This window comes from Rhinoderma darwinii, chromosome 1, assembly GCF_050947455.1.
Source record: "Rhinoderma darwinii isolate aRhiDar2 chromosome 1, aRhiDar2.hap1, whole genome shotgun sequence".
Taxonomy (NCBI): Eukaryota; Metazoa; Chordata; class Amphibia; order Anura; family Rhinodermatidae; genus Rhinoderma; species Rhinoderma darwinii.
The window spans coordinates 386,852,682-386,874,064 of record NC_134687.1 but is presented as its reverse complement, the minus strand read 5'-3'; the positions used below and the strand labels follow the sequence as shown (position 1 = coordinate 386,874,064).

Genomic DNA, 21,383 nt, shown 5'->3' with positions numbered 1-21,383 from the left:
ATACCTTTGGAAATTTGCAATTTTCACTTTGCACCATCCACTGAGCATTCATTTCTAATATAAAAAAAACAAACCTGTGTGGTCAAAATTCTCACTACACCCCTTAATAAAATGCCTTCAGTGGTGCAGTTTCCAAAATGGGGGTCACTACTTGGGGGTTTGTTTTACTATTTGACCCCAGAGCCCTGCCATAGTGGGCTAATGCTGCGAAAATCACAAAAATGGGCCTCACATGTGCCTAAGTCCTGTCATATGTTAATGATAAATGCCTTGAGGGGTGTAGTTTACAAAATGGGGTCACTTCTCCGGGTTTTACACTCTACTCTGGTACCTAAGGGAGCTCTGCAAATGCGACATGGCACCCGTACACCAGTCCAGCAAAATCTGTGCTCTAAAAGCCAAATGGCGCTCCTTCCATTTTGAGTTCTGCCATGTGCCCAAACAGCAGTTTGGGGCCACACATGGGGTATTGCCGTACTCAGGAGAAATTGGGTAACAAATTGTGTGTTGTTTTTTCTCTTATTACCCTTTGCAGAAAGAAAAATTGGGTGCAAAACTACATATTTTTGGGGAATTATTTTTTTTTCATTTTCACTGCCTCATTCTAATACAGTCTATGAAACACCTGTGGGATCAAAATGCTCACTACACCCCTAGTTGATTACCCTGAGGGGTATAGTTTCCAAAATGGAGTGACTTCTCAGGGGTTTCTACTGTATTGGTACCGCAGGCGCTCTGCAAATGCGACATGGTGCCCAAAAAACAATCAACCAAAATCTACATGCCAAGTAGCACTCCTGCCATTCTGAGCCCTGCCATGTGTCCAAGCAGCAGTTTATTACCACATATGGGGTATTGCCGTACTCGGGAAAAATTGGTTTACAATTGTTGGGGCGCTTTTACTCCTTTATTCCTTGTGAAAATAAAAAAATTCAAAATTTTAGTGGAATTCCAATAAATTCAGCAAAAAAACAGTGGGGTCAAAATGCTCACTTTACCGCTAGATAAATTCTACGAGGGGTGTAGTTTCCCAAATGGGGTAACTTTTGCGGGGTTTGCACTATTTTGGCCCCTCAGTGGCTTTGCAAATGTGACATGGGGCCGCAAATCATTCCAGCAAAACTTGAGCTCCAAAAGTCAAATGGCGCTCCGTCCTTTCTAAGCCCCGCCGTGTGTCCAAACAGCAGTTTATTACCACATATGGGGTACTGCTGTGCTTAGAAGAGTTTGCTTTACAAATGTTGGGGTGCTTTTTCTCCTTTATATATTGTAAAAATTAAAAAATCTGAGCTAAAACTACATTTTATTAGAAAACTTTGGATTTTCAATTTCACTGCATAATTCCGATAAATTCTGCAAAAAACGTGTAGGGTCAAAATGCTAACTATACCCCTAGAAATATTTCTTGAGGGGTGTAGTTTCAAAAATGGGTCACTTTTGGGGGGTTTCCGCTGTTTTGGTCCCTCCGGGGCGTTGCAAACACGACATGGCACTGAAAACTATTCCAGCAAAATCTGCTCTCCAAAGTTGAAATGGTGCTCCTTCCCTTGTGAGCCCTGCCGTGGGTCCAAACAGCAGTTTATTACCACATATGGGGCATTGCCGTAATAGGGAGAAGATGCTTTACAAATGTTGGGGTGCTTTTTCTCATTTATTACTTGTAAAAATTAAAAATGTCGCTGTTTTTTTTTACAAAAAAGTAGATTTTCATTTTTACAGACTAATTCCAATACGTTTAGTAAAGAAACTGTGGGGTCAAAATGCTAACTATACCCCTAGGTAAATTCCACGAGGGGTGTAGTTTCCCAAATGGGGTCACTTTTGTGGGGTTTGCACTATTTTGGCCCCTCAGTGGCTTTGCAAATGTGACATGGGGCCGCAAATCATTCCAGCAAAACTTGAGCTCCAAAAGTCAAATGGTGCTCCGTCCATTCTAAGCCCTGCCGTGTGTCCAAACAGCAGCTTATTACCACATATGGGGTACTCCTGTGCTCAGAAGAGTTTGCTTTACAAATGTTGGGGTGCTTTTTCTCCTTTATATATTGTAAAAATTAAAAAATCTGAGCTAAAACTACATTTTATTAGAAAACTTTGGATTTTCAATTTCACTGCATAATTCCGATAAATTCTGCAAAAAACGTGTAGGGTCAAAATGCTAACTATACCCCTAGAAATATTTCTTGAGGGGTGTAGTTTAAAAAATGGGTCACTTTTGGGGGGTTTCCGCTGTTTTGGTCCCTCCGGGGCGTTGCAAACACGACATGGCACTGAAAACTATTCCAGCAAAATCTGCTCTCCAAAGTTGAAATGGTGCTCCTTCCCTTGTGAGCCCTGCCGTGGGTCCAAACAGCAGTTTATTACCACATATGGGGCATTGCCGTAATAGGGAGAAGATGCTTTACAAATGTTGGGGTGCTTTTTCTCATTTATTACTTGTAAAAATTAAAAATGTCGCTGTTTTTTTTTACAAAAAAGTAGATTTTCATTTTTACAGACTAATTCCAATACGTTTAGTAAAGAAACTGTGGGGTCAAAATGCTAACTATACCCCTAGATAAATTCCACGAGGGGTGTAGTTTCCCAAATGGGGTCACTTTTGCGGGGTTTGCACTATTTTGGCCCCTCAGTGGCTTTGCAAATGTGACATGGGGCCGCAAATAATTCCAGCAAAACTTGAGCTACAAAAGTCAAATGGCGCTCCGTCCTTTCTAAGCCCCGCCGTGTGTCCAAACAGCAGTTTATTACCACATATGGGGCATTGCTGTACTCAGAAGAGTTTGCTTTACAAATGTTGGGGTGCTTTTTTTCATTTATTCCTTGTAAAAATTAAACATTTATATGTTTTTTTTTTAGAAAAAAGTAGATTTTCATTTTTACAGACTAATTCCAATACATTTAGTAAAGAAACTGCTAACTATACATATAAACTATAAATTTCTTGAGGGGTGTAGTTTCCAAAATGGGGTCACTTTTGGGGGGTTTCCACTGTTTTGACACCACAAGACCTCTTCAAACCTGACATGGTGCCTAAAATATATTCTAAAAAAGGCGGCCCCAAAACCCTCTAGGTACTCCTTTGCGTCTAAGGCCAGGTGTTTCAGTCCATTAGCATACTAGGGCCACATGTGGGATATTTCTAAAAACTGCAGAATCTGGGCAATAAATATTAAGTTGTGTTTCTCTGGTAAAACCTTCTGTGTTAAAGATTTTTTTTTATTACCAATGAATTTTGTAAAAAAAAATGAAAATGGTAAATTTCCCCTCTACTTTGCTTTAATTCCTGTGAAACGTCTAAAGAGTTAAAACACTTTCTGAATGCTGTTTTGAATGCTTTGAGGGGTCTAGTTTTTAAAATGGGGTGATTTATGGGGACTTTCTAATATATAAGGCCCTCAAAGCTACTACAGAATTGAACTAGTCTCTGAAAAAATGGCCTTTTGAAATTTTCTTGAAAATGTGAGAAATTGCTGCTAAAGTTCTAAGCCTTGTAACGTCCTAGGAAAATAAAAATACTTTTAAGAAACGATGGATACATATGGGAAATATTAATTAGTAACTATTTTGTGTGATATTACTATCTGTCTTACAAGCAAATTCATTTAAATTTTTGAAAAATGCTAATTTTTGCACATTTTCTCAGAATTTTGTGGTTTTTCACAAATAAACACTGAATATATCGACCAAATTTCACCACTAACCTAAAGTACATTGTGTCACGAGAAAACAGTTTTAGAATCGCTTGGATACATAAAAGCATTCCAGAGTTATTACCACATAAAGTGACACCTCAGATTTGAAAAAATTGGCTGTGTCCTTAAAGAGACTCTGTCACCACATTATAAGTGCCCTATCTCCTATATAAGGAGATGGACGCTGTAATGTAGGTGACAGTAATGCTTTTTATTTAAAAAAACGATCTTTTTTCACAACGTTAGGAGCGATTTAAGTTTATGCTAATGAGCTTTCTTAATGCCCAAGTGGGCGTACTTTTACTTTCGACCAAGTGGGCGTTGTACAGAGGAGTGCATGACCCTAACCAATCAGCATCATGCACTCCTCTCCATTCATTTACACTGCACTAGCGATATAGATATATCGCTATGTGCAGCCTCATACACAAGCCCTAACATTACTACAGTGTCCTGATAATGAATACACATGACCATCCAGCCTGGACGTCATGTGTACTCAGAATCCTGACACTTCTGACTCTTTTTTGTGAGATTCCGGCAAGTGAAACCAAATCTCGTTTAGCTCCGAGATCTCGCGAGATTTCGTATCCGTTGCTGGAATCTCACAAAAAAGATTCAGAAGTGTCAGGATTCTAAGTACACATGACGTCCAGGCTGGATGGTCATGTGTATTCATTATCAGGACACTGTAGTAATGTTAGGGTTTGTGTATGAGGCTGCACATAGTGATATCACTATATCGCTAGTGCAGTGTAAATGAATGGAGAGGAGTGCATGATGCCGATTGGTCAGCGTCATGCACTCCTCTGTACAACGCCCACTTGGTCGAAAGTAAAAGTACGCCCACTTGGGCATTAAGAAAGCTCATTAGCATAAACCAAAATCACTCCTAACGTTGTGAAAAAAGATCGTTTTTTTTAAATAAAAAGCATTACTGTCACCTAAATTACAGCGCCCATCTCCTTATAGAGGAGATAGGGCACTTATAATGTGGTGACAGAGCCTCTTTAAGGCCAAAACAGGCTGTGTCCTTAAGAGGTTAATCTGGGGTGGTTGGTGCTCCTCGAATCTCACTCACTGTATGGTTCAAGGTTTGACTGATTATTTGGGACATGCTGTGGATGTAGATAAAGTGTATTGGTGGGATGGAATATATTCCCATGGACACATGCTTATAGCTCAATGTATGGGGTATGTGTTTCATATATGATTTTATTCTTGTTTGAATAATTCTGCTACATTTGCCTAATTTTCCTTTAATCTTTATTTGTATTTTTCTGTACTGATCACCACAGATCAGTACAGAAAAATACAAATAAAGATTAAAGGAAAATTAGGCAAATGTAGCAGAATTATTCAAACAAGAATAAAATCATATATGAAACACAGTTTGTGTACAATTGCTCTGCATTGTGTTATTTCGTCTGCATAGTAGCCGTCGTTTCTTAATGTCTTATGGAATGTTTGCTGCATATTATTATTCTGATGTCTTTGTACAATTGACTCTTGATATTTTATTTTCAAGAAAACGAGTTTAAAAAAACAACAAAACGGTAAATAAACGCCTACAAACATCTGATTATTGAATTCAATGGGAAAAACTGTGTTTCGTTCAGACGGGGCGTTTTTTTAAGCCACTGTTTTAAAAAACAGCACATTAAAAAACGGCCCGTAAGAAGAAGGAGCATGTCACTTGTTGAGCTGTCTTTGGAGCTGTTTTTCATCGTGTCAATGGAAAATCAGCCCCCAAAATGTCTAGAAAAAACGCCTCAAAATGCATTTTCAGCTTCAAAAACAGCTGAAAATCAGAGGCTGTTCTCTCTGAAAACAGTTCTGTAATTTTCAGTCATTTTTTGACTATGCGTGTGAACATACCCTTACATTGTTTATTTTGTAACATGCATTGTGACATGCTATAAAGTAATAATCGGGTAAAGTAATAAATGTAAATAACATTTCTTCCAGAAATTGATGCGCCTAATAAAATGGAACGATTTTTCCAAGGAGAAAACAGTTGTGTTGATAAGGCTAATATACAAAAATGTGGCTGTGGCCTATATGAAGACATCAAATGCTTGTAAGTGTTCACCATTGTTTAAACCATAGAATTGCCTTATAACACCATTTATATAAATATTGTCTGCTTAAAATGTTGAGTAATATTTTGATTATTTATCTGATCTGATCATAAGTTGTAGCCTGTATTAAGGCCCAGAACTGCATTCACACTTCTGCAGTTTAATGCTGACATTTTCTGCATCGAAATTGAGTAGTGGTGCAGCAGAATCTACAAGTCCATAAAGAAAACACTATTTTCAAAGTTTAAAGTAAAAAAAACACTATACTCACCTTCCCTGGCGCCTCCAAAGCTACACGTCCCTGTTCCCCAGCTGGTCTCTGTACACCCGGCTCGATTGTTGACGTGTGGTGTCGACACGTGACCGCTGCAGCTAATTACAGGCTGCAGCAGTCACAAGTGCTAATTATCATCTCAGGAGGCCGTGTGTACAGAGACCAGCCTGGGGACAGGGGCGCGTTTCTCAAGGAGCGCCAGGGTAAGGGAGTATAGCGTTTTGTTTTTTTACACTCGGCTGTTCTCCAGAGTGGAAAATCTTCTACAAAATCTGCACCAAAATGTACACGATTTGGTGTGGATTTTCTGGCGGATTTCCCTGCGGATTCTGGTTCGCATTTGCTGCAGATTTTACCACAGCAAATCCGACACGTGTGGACGAACCCTAACGGATACAGGTTACTGTAATCAGAAGAATTGCTGCTCTGTGTTATACAGTTGTTATAAAGAAAACTTATTCAACCCTTTCATTTGTTCTTGTTTTTTGTGGTTCAATGGCTGTGCTTAACGATACAGAAATTGCAGTAAAATGCATGTAACATGTAACAGGTACAATGCATTGTCTCTAAACAGAGGACTCCTCTTACTCTCAGGGGAGACCAACAGAGGATATATCCATCTGTGCATAATGATATCAATATAATAGCGTATCGAAGGTAGACATCCGTATTAAACAGTATAGAGCAATGTAACACAGAAGAAAAGAAAACAAACAAAGTATGTTCTTGTTTTTTTGTACAAGAACATTTAACCCCTTAAGGACGCAGCCTATTTTGGCCTTGTGGCACAGCCTATTTTTGCAAATCTGACATGTGTCACTTTATGTGGTAATAACTCTGGAATGCTTTTGCCTATCCAAGCGATTCTGAGATTGTTTTCTCGTGACATGTTGTACTTTATGATATTGAAAAAATTTTGTCGTTAAATTCAATATTTATTTGTAAAAAACACCAAAATTTAGAGAAAATTTGCAAAAATCTGCATTTTTCTAAATTGTAATGTATCTGCTTGTAAAACAGATCGTAATACCACACAAAATATTTACTAGTTAACATTTCCCATATGTCTACTTTATGTTTGCATCGTTTTTTGAACGCACTTTTATTTTTCTATGACCTCACATTTCAAGAAAATTTCAAAAGGCTATTTTTTTCAGGGACCAGTTCAATTCTGAAGTGGCTTTGAGGGCCTTATATATTAGAAACCCCCTATTAAACACCCCATTTTAAAAACTGCACCCCTCAAAGTATTCAAAACCACATTCAGATTTTTTTTTAACCCTTTAGGCATTTCACAGGAAGTAAAGCAAAGTAGAGGTGAAATGTACAAATTTCAATTTTTTTTTACTAAATTCATTTGTAATACAGTTTTTTCTGTACCACAGAAGGTTTTACCCAAGAAATGCAACTCAATATTTATTGCCCAGATTCTGCAATTTTTAGAAATATCCCACATGTGGTCCTAGTGTGGTAATGGACTGAAATACCGGCCTCAGATCAAAGGAGCACCTGGTGGATTTTGGGGCCTCTATTTTATTAGAATATATTTTAGGCACCATGTCAGGTTTGAAGAGGTCTTGTGGTGCCAAAACAGTGGAAACCCCCCAAAAGTGACCCCATTTTGGAAACTACACCCCTCAAGGAATTTTTCAAGAGGTATAGTTAGCATTTTTAGCCCACAGGTTTTTTGCTAAATTTATTGGAACTGGTCTGTGAAAATGAAAATCTACTTTTTTTCTGAAAAAACATACGATGTTTTAGTTTTTACAAGGAATAAAGGAGAAAAAGCACCCCAACATTTGTAAAGCAATGTCTCCCGATTACGGCAATACCCCATATGTTGTAATAAACTGCTGTTTGGACCCACGGCAGGGCTCAGAAGGGAACGAGGGCCATTTGGATTTTGGAGCGCAGATTTTGCTGGAATGGTTTTCGGTGCCATGTCGTGTTTGCAAAGCCCTGGAGGGACCATAACAGTGGAAACTCCCCAAAAGTGACCCCATTTTGAAAACTACACCCCTCAAGGAATTTTTCTAGGAGTGTAGTGTGCATTTTGACCCTACACAGTTTTTGCTGAATTTATGGGAATTATGCCGTGAAATTGAAAATCTAAATTTTTTTCTAATAAAATGTCGTTTTAGCTCAGATTTTTTCATTTTTACAACAGATAAAGGAGAAAAACACCCCAATATTTGTAAAGCAAACTCTTCTGAGCACAGCAATACCCCATATGTGGTAATAAACTGCTGTTTGGACACATGGCGGAAGTTAGAAAGGACGGAGCACCATTTGACTTTTGGAGCTCAAGTTTTGCTGGAATGGTTTGCGGCACCATGTCACATTTGCAAAGCCACTGAGGGGCCAAAATAGTGCAAACCCGGCAAAAGTGACCCCATTTGGGAAGCTATACCCCTCGTGGAATTTATCTAGCGGTATAGTGAGCATTTTGACCCCACAGTTTTTTTGCTGAATTATTGGGATTATGCAGTGAAAATGAAAATCTACATTCTTTCCACTAAAATGTTGAATTGTTTTCATTTTCACAAGGAATAAAGGAGAAAAAGCGCCCCAACAATTGTAAAGCAATTTCTCCCGAGTTCGGCAATACCCCATATGTGGTTATAAACTGCTGCTTGGATACACCGCAGGGCTCAGAATGGCAGGAGTGCTACTTGGCATGTAGATTTTGGTTGATTGTTTTTTGGGCACCATGTCGCATTTGCAGAGCCCCTGAAGTACCCGTACAGTAGAAACCCCTTAGAAGTGACTCCATTTTGGAAACTTTACCCCTCAGGGTAATCATCTAGGGGTGTACTCAGCATTTTGATCCCACAGGTGTTTCATAGATTGTTTTAGGATGAGGCAGTGAAAATGAAAAATTTTTTTTTTCCCCAAAAATATGTAGTTTTGCACCCAATTTTTTTTCCCATAAGGGGTAATAGGAGAAAAAACAACACATAATTTGTTACCCAATTTCTCCCGAGTACGGCAATACCCCATGTGTGGCCCTAAACTGCTGTTTAGGCACATGGCAGAGCTCAAAATGGAAGGAGTGCCATGTGGCTTTTAGAGCACAGATTTTGCTGGACTGGTGTAGGGGCGCCATGTCGCATTTGCAGAGCGTTCTTAGGTACCAGAGTAGAGTGTAAAACCCTGAGAAGTGACCCCATTTTGTAAACTACATCCCTCAAGGCATTTATCATTTGCCTGGACATATGACAGGGCTTAGGAGTGAAAGGCGCATGTGAGACCTATTTTGGTGATTTTCGCAGCATTAGCCCACAACGGCAGGGCTCTGAGGTCAAATAGTAAAACAAACCCCCAAGTAGTGACCCCCATTTTGGAAACTGAACCCCTCAAGGCATTTTGACCACACAGGTTTTTTTTTTTCCTATTAGAAATGAATGCTCAGTGGATGGTGCAAAGTGAAAATTTCCACAGGTATGTGCCATTTTAGTGCACAATATTTTGTGCCCAGTTCGTGCCACTGAAGACAAATACCTCAAACTGTTAAGCGGGTTCTCCCGGGTATGGCGATGCCATATATGTGGACGTACACTGCTTCTGGGACACGCTGCAGGACGCGCCATTTGGCTTTTGGAGCGTGGATTTTGCTCGCTAGTTGTTTTGTTTGGGGTTTTGCTGGTATTTCAGTTATGATGTGGGGGCATATGTAAGCTGTGCGGAGAACATCAGGGGTATAATAAGAGAGTATAATAATGGGGTAAATAAATAATTATCCACACATATGTGGCCGGTGTCGCACTGATAAATGGCGCCCGATCTTATCCGCTTTTGGACACTTTGCACATTTTGCATCGCCATATTCTGAGAGCCAAAACGTCTTTATTTTTTCTCCACCGGAGCCGTGTGAGGGCTTATTTGTTGCGGGACAATCTGTAGATTTCATTGGTACCATTTTGGGGTACATGCAATGTTTTGATCACTTTGTATTTCATTTTTTTGGCAAGCAAGGTGACCAAAAACCTGCAATTCTGATGTTTTTTATTATTTCTTTTTTACGGCGTTCGCCATGCGCTATGAATGACAATTTTACGTTATTCTGCGGGTCGGCACGATTACGGTGATACCAGATGTATATAGTTTTTCTTATGCTTTGAAGCGTCTGCACGATAAAATCACTTTTGTTTCAAATAATTTATTTTTGGTGTCACCATATTCTGAGAGCCATAACTTATTATTTTTCCGTCAAAAAAGCGGTGGGAGAGCTTGTTTTTTGCGGGACGGGCTGGTATAATTTTGGGGTACATGCAACTTTTAGATCCCTTTTTTTATTCTGTTTTGCGAGGGGTAGCGACTAACAAACAGCGATTCTGGAACAGTTTTTTTTTTTTTTACGGTGTTCACCGTACAGGTAAAATAGCGTGATATCTTTATAGTTGGGGTCGTTACGGACGCGGGGATACCACATATGTCTACTTTTTTTTATGTTTTTTGTTTTTTTCCTATAATAAAAGACTTATTATAGGAAAAAAGGCTGTTATAGTGTTTTTTAACATGAAACTTATTTTTTGTAACTTTTTTACAACATTTTTATTAACTTGTTTTAACTTTTTTTTTTTGTCCCACTAGGGAACTTGAAGGCATGAAGCCCTGATCGCTATTCTAATACACTGCACTACCTACATAGTGCAGTGTATTAGAGCTGTCATCTATTCACTGACAGCAAGCCTATTAGGCTTCGCCTCCCGGCGGGGCCTAATAGGCTTCCGTACTAGGAAGCGATTGTTAGGCTATGGTTGCCATAGCAACCATCGGAACACCCGCGGGTGCCGATGGTTGTCATTAGCAACCATAGGGTACGATCTAATCACTTAGATGCAGCGACAGCTGCATCTAAGGGGTTAATCGGCCGGATCGGAGCCTTGCTCCGGTCCTGGCTGTTAGGGCACGATGTCAGCTGTGACAAGCAGCTGACACCCGCGCCCGTGGCAACCATCGTGGTTGCCGACAGGCTACAAGACACTTTGATGCATCGATCACGTTAATCGATGCACCAAAGAGGTTAATCGGCCGGATCGGAGCCTAGCTCCGGTCCTGGCCGTTGCAGAGGGGCGTCGGAGAGCTAATTCCCGGCGTCATGGCTTGACTGACCAATCACAGCGATCGCCGACAGGAGACCGCTGTGAATGGTTCCCTGCCATCTTACTGTGCCGGTCAACTGTCATAAACAGTTGACGGCACAGTTCTGTCACCTTGTCCTTTGACAGGGTGACAGAAATTAGCCAGGACGCGCCGGTACGTCCCTGTGCCTTAAAGCACTTCAATGCAGGACGTACCGGTGCGTCCTGGTGCGCTAAGGGGTTAATTGCACACGACCGTAGCCATGTTCACGGCCGTGAATTTCGGGTCGGCCGGCTGCGGACTGCCAGCCGCGAGCCGCCCGCAAATCGTGGGCCATGCATATGGCTGCGGCCATTATTTTCAATGAGCCCGGACCGCAGAAGACGGCCGTAATAAGGCATGTCCGTTCTTTCTGCGGTGTGGGCTCCTGGGCCATGTATGGACCGTAAAAACTACGGTCGTGTGCATGGCCCCATAGAAATGAATGGGGCCACAATTCTCCCGTGGATTTTCGGGGGAATTGCGGGCGCAAAAGCACGTTCGTGTGCATTGGGCCTAAGATACAGACGATTGAATTAGGATTCAACTGAAAAGTAAAAACAAATCTAAAACACAAATAAGGATGCGTTCAGATGCAGCAACATATTTGAACCATTCCAAAGTGAATCCACTGCATATTCCGCATATATTACATGTTGTATTATATACTTATATACCAGATATAATTCTGTTGTAATATATTTGACTTTTTCAGGGGCAGTCAGTGAACACCTTTGCAAAGATAAATGGGAAAGGTCCACACAAAATCATCAATGGGTAAGCTTACTGACAACATTAATGTAACTAACACTCTATTGTAAATACAGTATACATCATGTTCAAAAGTGAAATATATAAGTATAAATAGAAGTGATATACTTTTTACTCTAATTTATTTATAATTTCTTATTAATCATAATATTAATAATTACTAACACTCATTACTGATTGGTAGTATAGAAATGTCACTTTTCAGAACCTTTGCCACTTTTGCTTTCTTATAAGGGTTTGTTCACACACCCTATTTACGGACGTAATTCAGGCGTTTTACGCCTCGAATTACGCCTGAAAAAACGCCACTAATACGCCTACAAACATCTGCCCATTGCTTTCAATGGGAATTACGAAGTTCTGTTCCCACGAGCCTTTATTTTACGCGTTGCTGTAAAAAAATGGAGCGTAAAAAGACGCTCCGTAAAAAGAAGTAGCATGTCACTTCTTGAGGCGTTTTTTGGAGCTGATTTTCCATTGAAGGCTAAGTTCACACTGAGTTTTTTGACGAGTTTTTTGACGTGGAAACCGCGCCAAAAGGCACGTCAAAAACGGCCCGAAAATGCCTCCCGTCGATTTCAATGGGAGGCGGGGGCGGTTTTCTCCCGCGAGCAGTAAAACCGGCTCTCGGGAGAAAGAAGCGACATGCCCTATCTTTGGGCGTTTCCGCCTCTGACCTCCCATTGACTTCAATGGGAGGCAGAGAAAGCGTATTTCGCTGTGTTTTATGCCCGCAGTGCCCAATGGCCACGGGCGAAAAACGCTGCGAAAAACGCCTCAAAAACGCCTGAAAAGAAGCCTCAAAAGAAGCTCCAAATTTCATTTTCAGCTTCAAAAACGCCTGAAAATCAGAGGCTGTTTTCTCTGAAATCAGCTCCGTATTTTCAGACGTTTTTTGTTAAGCATGTGAACATACCCTAAGGGTATGTTCACACGGCCAAATTTCAGACGTATACGAGGCGTATTATGCCTCGTTTTACGTCTGAAAATACGGCTCCAATACGTCGGCAAACATCTGCCCATTCATTTGAATGGGTTTGCCGACGTACTGTGCAGACGACCTGTTATTTACGCGTCGTCGTTTGACAGCCTCGTCAAAAGAAGTGCAGGACACTTCTTTGGACGTTTTTGGAGCTGTTTTCTCATAGACTCCAATGAAAACAGCTCCAAAAACGGACGTAAAAAACGCCGCGAAAACGGCGCGAAAAAAGCCGCGAAAAATGCGAGTTGGTAAAAAAACGTCTGAAAAGCAGGGTCTGTTTTCCCTTGAAAACAGCTCTGGATTTTCAGACGTTTTTGTTGACTACGTGTGAACATACCCTTAGGCTGGGTTCACACGACCTATTTTCAGGCGTAAACGAGGCGTATTATGCCTCGATTTACGCCTGAAAATACGGCTCCAATACGTCGGCAAACATCTGCCCATTCATTTGAATGGGTTTGCCGACGTACTGTGCCGACCACCTGTAATTTACGCGTCGTCGTTTGACAGCTGTCAAACGACGACGTGTAAAATGACTTCCTCGTCAAAGAAGTGCAGGACACTTCTTTGGACGTTTTTGGAGCCGTTTTCTCATAGACTCCAATGAAAACAGCTCCAAAAACAGACGTAAAAAACGCCACGAAAACGCAGCGAAAAGTTGCTAAAAAAACGTCTGAAAATCAGGGGCTATTTTCCCTTGAAAACAGCTCCGTATTTTCAGACGTATTTGCAGTTATCGTGTGCACATACCCTAAGGGTATGTTCACACGAGGGCGTCCGTAACGGCTGAAATTACGGGGATGTTTCAGCCTGAAAACATCCCCGTAATTTCAGCCGTAACGGCATGTGCAGGCGCTTGAACGCCGCGTCAATTATGGACGTAATTGGCGCTGCTATTCATTGGAGTCAATGAATAACGGCTCCAATTACGGCCAAAGAAGTGACAGGTCACTTCTTTGACGCGGGCGTCTATTTACGCGCCGTCATTTGACAGCGGCGCGTAAATTACACCTCGTGTGAACAGACACTGCTTTCAATGGGCAGATGTTTGTCAACGCTATTGAGGCGCTATTTTCAGACGTAATTCTGGGCAAAAACGCCCGAATTACGTCCGTAAATAGGCCGTGTGAACATACCCTAAGGGTATGTGCACACGATATCGACAATTACGGCTGAAATTGTGGAGCTGTTTTCAGGAGAAAACAGCTCCTGCATTTCAGACGTAATTGCTTGTACTCGCGTTTTGCGAGGCGTCAATTAGGGCCGTAATTTAGAGCTGTTCTTCATTGAAGTCAATGAAAAATGGCTCAAATTGCGTCCCAAGAACGTCCCTGCACTTCTTTGACGACGCTGTTATTTTACGCGCCGTCTTTTGACAGCGACGCGTAAAATTACAGGTCGTCGGCACAGTACGTCGGCAAACCCATTGAAATGAATGGACAGATGTTTGCCGACGTATTTGAGCCGTGTTTTCAGGCGTAATTCGAGGCGTAAAACGCCTCGTTTATGCCTGAAAATAGGTTGTGTGAACCCAGCCTTAGGGTATGTTCACACGTGCACGTCCGCTATGGCTGAAATTACGGAGCTGTTTTCAGGCGAAAACAGCTCCTGAATTTCAGACGTAATGGCATGTGCAGGCGTTTTTCGCAGCGTCCACTACGGACGTAATTGGAGCTGTTTTTCTATGGAGTCAATGGAAAACGGCTCCAATTACGTCCCAAGAAGTGACATGCACTTCTTTGATGCGGGCATCTTTTTTACATGCCGTCTTTTGACAGCGGCGCGTAAAAAAAATGACCGTCTGCACAGTACATCGTAAAACCCATTCAAATGAATGGGCAGATGTTTGCCGACGCTTTCAAGCAGTATTTTCGGCCGTAATTCCAGGCGTAAAACGCCTGAATTACGTCCGTAAATAGTGCGTGTGAACATACCCTGAGAGTCACTTGTAGTTGAGAGTCATCCATTGATTTCAGCAGGTACCCTGCAATGCTTCAACGGACCCCACTGCAAATGAGCTCAGACATTGGTTCCCAATAACTTGGGCTCCGAGCAATGAGACCTGACACATTCAGCTGGTCTTATAGAACCTGGGATTTTTTTTTTTAACTTGATATGATGTTAATCTGGGAAAACCCCTTTAACATAACATATATATGTATTGCGACGTGTGAGCATGCGGCATGTAACCATTTAGGGTTAGTGTATAATTATTTTAAGGCCTCATGCACACGACCGTGCTCGTAATTACGACTCGTAATTACGAGCACGGCCGGGCACGGGCGGCCACGGGCAGCCGGCCGCTTTTGCGAGCCGTGCTGCCATTATAAAGTATAGCAGCACGGCCCGTAAAATGAAAAAATAGAACATGTTCTATTTTTTTAACGGCACGGGCACCTTCCCGTGAGAAAACGGGAAGGTACCCGTGACTAACAGAAGTCTATGGGCCCGTTATTGCGGGTCGTAAATACGACCCGCAATAACGGGTGTTTTTACGGTCGTGTGCATGAGGCCTAAGTCGATTTTATTTTTCTATAAGTTGTTGAACAATTAGAAGCAACATAGTATTACTTTTTCCCATCCATATTGATTGTTGTGAGTTGTACAAATGATTTTCTGTTATATTAGGTAAACTGTGCCCTTCTGTTCTAGTGTGCCTTACTAAAAATGAATGGAAAGGCTGATAAAAAGATTTTTTTTTAAAAAGGTCCAAGCTACTTATACTACTGTTCGGGTACTAATCAGTCTCAACCGGCAGGGATAATACGCTGAGTTCGTACGAAAGGAATCACACCACACAAAGTCTGGTATAAAGCTCCTCACTCAGCATCAGGAGAGGCGTCCCTGCTTTATTACACACATTTGTTCTATATCTCCTTTCTCCTGGGGGTGGGTACATGTTATCACACTTTTATAAAAGCACGTATCACTGTAAGTCTCTTGTTACTTGTGTCATCCTTGGATAGGTTCACCCTTATCTGGTCCTTTAGATATGTCTTCATAGTTCATAGTTCGTTCATACCAGGAAGTGACTTGTTATTTTATTAGTGCGTAGTCCCTGTTCAGGGGCCATCTTGCCACGTATACTTATCTAATCCTACTATTGCTTCATCACAATTATGTACACAACTCTATAGTCTATATTTTATTAAAGAAAGAAAATTATTATAAACATTAACTTCTGTCCACTCCATCCTTCACACTACTAAGGCCCCATGCACACGAACGTAGCCATGTGCACGGCCGTGATTTTCGGATCGGCCAGCCGGAGAGTGTCACCAGCGAGCAGCCTGCAAATCGCAGGCCTTGCACATGGCCGCGTCCATTGTTTTCTATGAGCCTGGTCCGCAGAACGCGGCCATAATAAGACGTCCATTCTTTCTGCGGTCCAGGTTGCTGGGCCATGCACGGACCGTGGAAACCATGGTCGTGTGCATGGGCCCATAGAAATGAATGGGGCCGCAATTCTCCCGTCGATTTTTGGGGGAATTGCGGCCGCAAAAGCACGTTTGTGTGCATGGGGCCTTACTATTAATACTGTTATAGATCCAAATAGAAATGCCAAATGTAACGTTATTTTTGTGACTGGCAAATTTATTGGAGAATGTGCCTGGTGTCATTGGTGGCTCAAAAAATTAATTTGTTCACTACCATTTCTTAAAAAACATCAAGATTAGAAACATTGTACCATCTAAAGTGTCACGTAGGGTGTGCGGACCCACTGGGCCATACCGCCTTGACAGTATGACAGCTGGCCAACAGGATACAAGTCAAAGTCAATAGTTTGAATAGGTGTAACTGTGGTAATTTCAGACAGTAGCAAGATAGGCTCGGATGGGACCTCGGCAGCAGACAGACATCAGGCGTGGTGTAACAAGGTAGTTGTAGTACTCAGTACAACACAACTCCAATTCTAAACGGCACTTGGACCAGGATAGCACGGGATACAGGATACAGGTATCAGTAACGGCTACACTGGGAACTGGAAAACACTTAAGGGACCATTTGCAGAGACGAACATAGGTAAATGACAACAACGCTCAGGCAATTAAGAAAGGGGTAGGGCCTTTCTTATAGTCCAGTGTGCTCATGGGCTAATTTGAGTATCTAATTCAGGTGTGCACCCTGCGGGATACAGCAGAGTGAAGCGGAAGTGAGCGCTGGCGTCTCCTGAGGGGGAGATGCGGGCCAGCGCTCACAGATCAATGGCTGTGGCCATCAGGAGGGGAGTAATCCTGACGGCCCGCAGCCATGGGTGTTACAGTATCCCCCCTCTTACGCCCCCTCCTCTTGGGACCAGAGCGAGAGAGAAACTTCTTCAGGAGAGCAGGGGCATTGAGGTTCTCCTCTGGCTCCCAGGACCTTTCTTCAGGACCAAACCCCTCCAATCCGCCAAATAAAAAGTTCTTCCTCCTACTCTCTTTGTGTCCAGGATCTCCTTAACCTCAAATGTATCCGATGAACCACTGGGATCAACTGCAGGACTAGGAATCTTGGTTTAGCGGTTCAGGACCACAGGCTTCAGAAGGGAGACATGGAAGGAGTTGGGAATCTTGAGGGTAGGGGGCAGCTGAAGCTTGTAGGAGACAAGGTTGATCTGTTGCAAGATCTCGAAGGGTCCTAGGAACCTGGGAGCAAACTTGTAGGATCGCACCCTCAGCTGGATATTTCTGGAGGACAGCCAGACCTTCGTACCTGGAAGAAACTGGGAAGGTTCTCTTCTCCTTGTGTCTGCCTTACGTTTCATGCGGTCCGCCGCCAGCAGAATGGCGGATCGGGTCTACTGCCAGATCTGCAGGATGTCCCTAAAAGCAGAATCAGCTGCAGGTACTTCGGACATAATGGATACCGGGAGAGGCATTAGTCGGTATTGGCTGTAGACTATGAAGAACAGTGTAGTTCTTGTGGACTCGCTTGTATGTTTATTGTATGAGAACTCGGCCCAAGGAAGAAGCTGCACCCAGTCATCATGCTGCTTGGAGATGAAGTGTCGTAGGTAGTTGTCCATGATTTTATTGATCCTCACGACTTGACCATTGGACTGAGGATGGTAGGCTGAGGAAAAGTTCAACTTTACATTGAGGAGTTTACAGAGGGCTCTCCAGAAACTTGAGGTGAACTGAACCCCCCGATCAGACATTATACGCCGAGGTAAGCCATGCAGGCGGAAGATGTGTTGGATGAAGAGGTCGGACAGTCGAGTAGCAGAAGGTAGACCGGTCAGCGGAACGAAGTGAGCCATCTTGGAAAATCGATCCACCACCGTAATTCATCCCGCAGAGGGAGGCAGCTCCGTAATAAAGTCCATTGCTATATGCTGCCAGGGAGCATCAGGCACAGGCAGTGGCTGGAGCAGGCCAGCAGGTTTGGAGTGAGCAACCTTGTTAGCTGCGCACACCGAGCAAGATGAAACAAAGTCCATGATGGCTTTGGGCAATGATGGGCAATCAGGTCTCGGGCCTTACGGGTACCCGCATGGCCTGCCAGTCTGGAGCTGTGTCCCCAGCGGAGAATTCTCCCTCTGTCTGCCAGACGCACAAAAGTCCTTCCCGGAGGGATGTCTCTAACTTGCAGAGGGTTGACGGAGACAATGCAAGACGGATCAAAAATATTTTGTGGAGACTCCATGGTGTCCACTATCTCGAACTACCTGGATAAGGCATCGGTCCTCACATTCTTGTCGGCCGGACGGTAGTGGAGCTCAAACTGGAACCGGGCAAAGAACAGCGACCGCCTGGCCTGACGAGGGTTTAGCCATTGGGCCGTCTGGAGATAGGTGAGATTCTTGTGATCAGTGAATATCAAGATGGGATGAACTGCTCCCTCTAGTAGATGTCTCCAATCCTCCAGGGCCAATTTGATGGCCTGTAACTCCCGATCCCCAATCGAGTAGTTGCCTTCTGCGGAAGAGAAGAGTTTAAAGTAATAGCCACATACCATTGTCTTGCCCTTGGAACCTCTCTGGAACAGGAGTGCACCAGAGCCAACACAGGAGGCGTCCACCTCCAACGAAAACAGTCGAGATACATCAGGAGGGTAGAGGCTGACATGAAGGCACTCTTCAGGCTATTAAATGTGGATTCCGCCTCTGGAGTCCACACCTTGGCGTTCATGCCTTTCTTGGTGAGGGTAGAGATGGGAGATGTCAGTGAGGAGAAGTTTGGAATCAACCGCCGGTAAAAATTGGGGAATCTCAGAAAATGCTGTATGGACCATAAAGGCAAGGTGTCGCGAATTTTTTTTTTTATATAATATTGCTTTTAGTATGTCATTTAAATAAATTGTATTTATTTGTGTTTTTGTGTTGTACTTTTTATTTTTTTCTTTCTTTTACTTCTCTATGGGGGCTGCCATTTTTTTTTCATCTCTGTATGTGTCGATTAACGACACATACAGAGATGGAATACGGCAGCTACAGTGCATAGGAGTCAATGAACGGCTCCCGTCCATTGCTTCTGCTCTCTGTCTCTGTACTGCGCAGACGCAGGTCAGAGTCACACAGCAGAGCAGCTGTTTGCAGGGAGATAGCAGGCGCCATCATGAAGACCAGCTGCACTGCAGGTAAGGTGTGTATCTCTGTCTGTCCCTCTTCTCTCACAGACCGCCGCTCTCGTGACCCCCGACGGCCCCCCCTGGCGGGCCCCCCAAGGGCCCCCCCACCCGACGGAGCCCCCTATAGTCGTGCAGGTCTCTGTATAAAGGACACATGATGTAACTGTCCTGGGAAAGCTGGGTGATAAACAATATGCCTGCTGTTAGTGTGGTACCCAGCTTTCCAAGACCCCTGAACGATCAATCTCTCTAGTTGTGCTGAGACTGAGAGGTTCATTAGTCACATCCCCAAACAGTCTCAGTACAACTAGAGAGATTTACCGTTCAGGGTTCTTGGAAAGCTGGGTGACCACCATTACCACTCCTACTGGAGTGTGAGAGGTTCATTAGTCACATCCCCAAACACACTCCAGTAGGAGGGGTAATGGTAGTCACCCAGCTTTCCCAGACCCCTGAACCATAAATCTCTCTAGTTGTGCTGATACTGAGAGGTTCATTAATCACATCCCCAAACAGTCTCAGCACAACTAGAGAGATTTACCATTCAGGGGTCTGGGAAAGCTGGGTGACCACCATTACCACTCCTACTCCCCAACCAATCCTAGGCGTTGTTTTTTTTTGGCTTCTGAGGACACAGACGCACGACATGTTAAACATAGACGCAATAAAGACAAAGTCCCGAAGTGCGTCTTTGCTGTTTCTCCTGAACGGATAATTTTACCTGCATAGGCTCCTCAGGTGGGCCACCTGGTGAGGGTAACAGAGACTGCTGGAAAGTAGGAGCCAGCCTAGGGAGTCTTTTCTCCCGACGAATCTTCTAGGATCGTTCCCGAAACCTCATATCAATCCGGGTGGCAAGCAAAATGAGGGTGTCCATGGTGGATGGCAGATCACGAGCAGCCAGTTCATCCTTGATCTCGGACGACAATCCGTGCCAGAATGTAGCCACTAGGGCCTCGTCGTTCCAGGACAGCTCTCCTGCCAGGGTACGGAATCGAATGGTGTACTCGCCCACGGAGGTGTCTCCCTGGCGCAGGTTCAACAAGGAGGCCGCTGCCGACGAGACTCGTCCAGTCTCCGCAAACACGGTACGAAATGTCCGGAGGAACCCCTAGAAGTCACGGGTCTCTGGTCCCTGTCGTTCCCAGATCGGGTTCGACCACGCTAGGGCCCTGCAAGTGAGCAGAGAAACAATGAAGGCAATCCTGGCACCATCAGACAGAAATGCTCTGGCTTGAAGAGAGAAGTGGATCTGGCACTGATTGAGGAATCATCTGCAGGTACTCGCGTCTCCTTTGTAACGAGGCGGTAGTGGTAGCGAGAATCGGGGATCAGCACTGGTGCTGACAGGAGGTGTTGCAGGAGGATCAGTCAGAACAGGAGCTGAGGAGGCTGCATCTTGTGCATCTAGCCGCTATGCAATGGAATTCACTGCCAGGAGGAGTTGGTCCTGTCATGAACGTAGGTCTCGCAGATCTGCCTACATTGCTTGAGGCAATGACATAGTCTTAGGCGGACCAGCGGGGTCCATGGCCTGAGCGTACTGTCACATAGGGTGCGTGGACCAACTGGGCCGTAACGCCTTGACGGTATGGCAGCTGGTCAACAGGATACAAGTCAAAGTCAATAGTTTGAATAGGTGTACCTGTGGTAACTTCAGACTACTGATAGGCTCGGATGGGACCTCGGCAGCAGGCAGACACCAGGCGTGGTTTAACAAGGCAGCTGTAGTACTCAGCACAACACGACTCCAACTCTAAACAGAACTTGGACCAGGATAGCACGGACAGGTATCAGGAACGGGAACACTGGGAACTGGAAAACACAAAAGGGACCATTTGCAGAGACGAACATAGGTAAATGACAACAACGCTCAGGCAATGCAGTAAGGGGCAGGGCCTTTCTTATAG

The 21,383-nt window shown here is 43.6% G+C and overlaps 1 protein-coding gene across 3 annotated transcripts in view; it reads left to right on the top strand.

The window, feature by feature from the left end:
• LOC142652779 (uncharacterized) overlaps positions 1-21,383 on the top strand; it is a 159,986-nt gene that overhangs the window by 50,843 nt on the left and 87,760 nt on the right. For all 3 annotated transcript variants that reach the window (XR_012847929.1, XM_075828466.1, XM_075828459.1), the window contains exon 5: positions 11,884-11,945. Coding sequence is in view for 2 of the 3 variants with exons in the window: in XM_075828466.1 (XP_075684581.1) it covers positions 11,884-11,945 (62 nt within the window). In the remaining variant the exon portion in view is untranslated. The remainder of the gene's footprint in view (positions 1-11,883; positions 11,946-21,383) is intronic.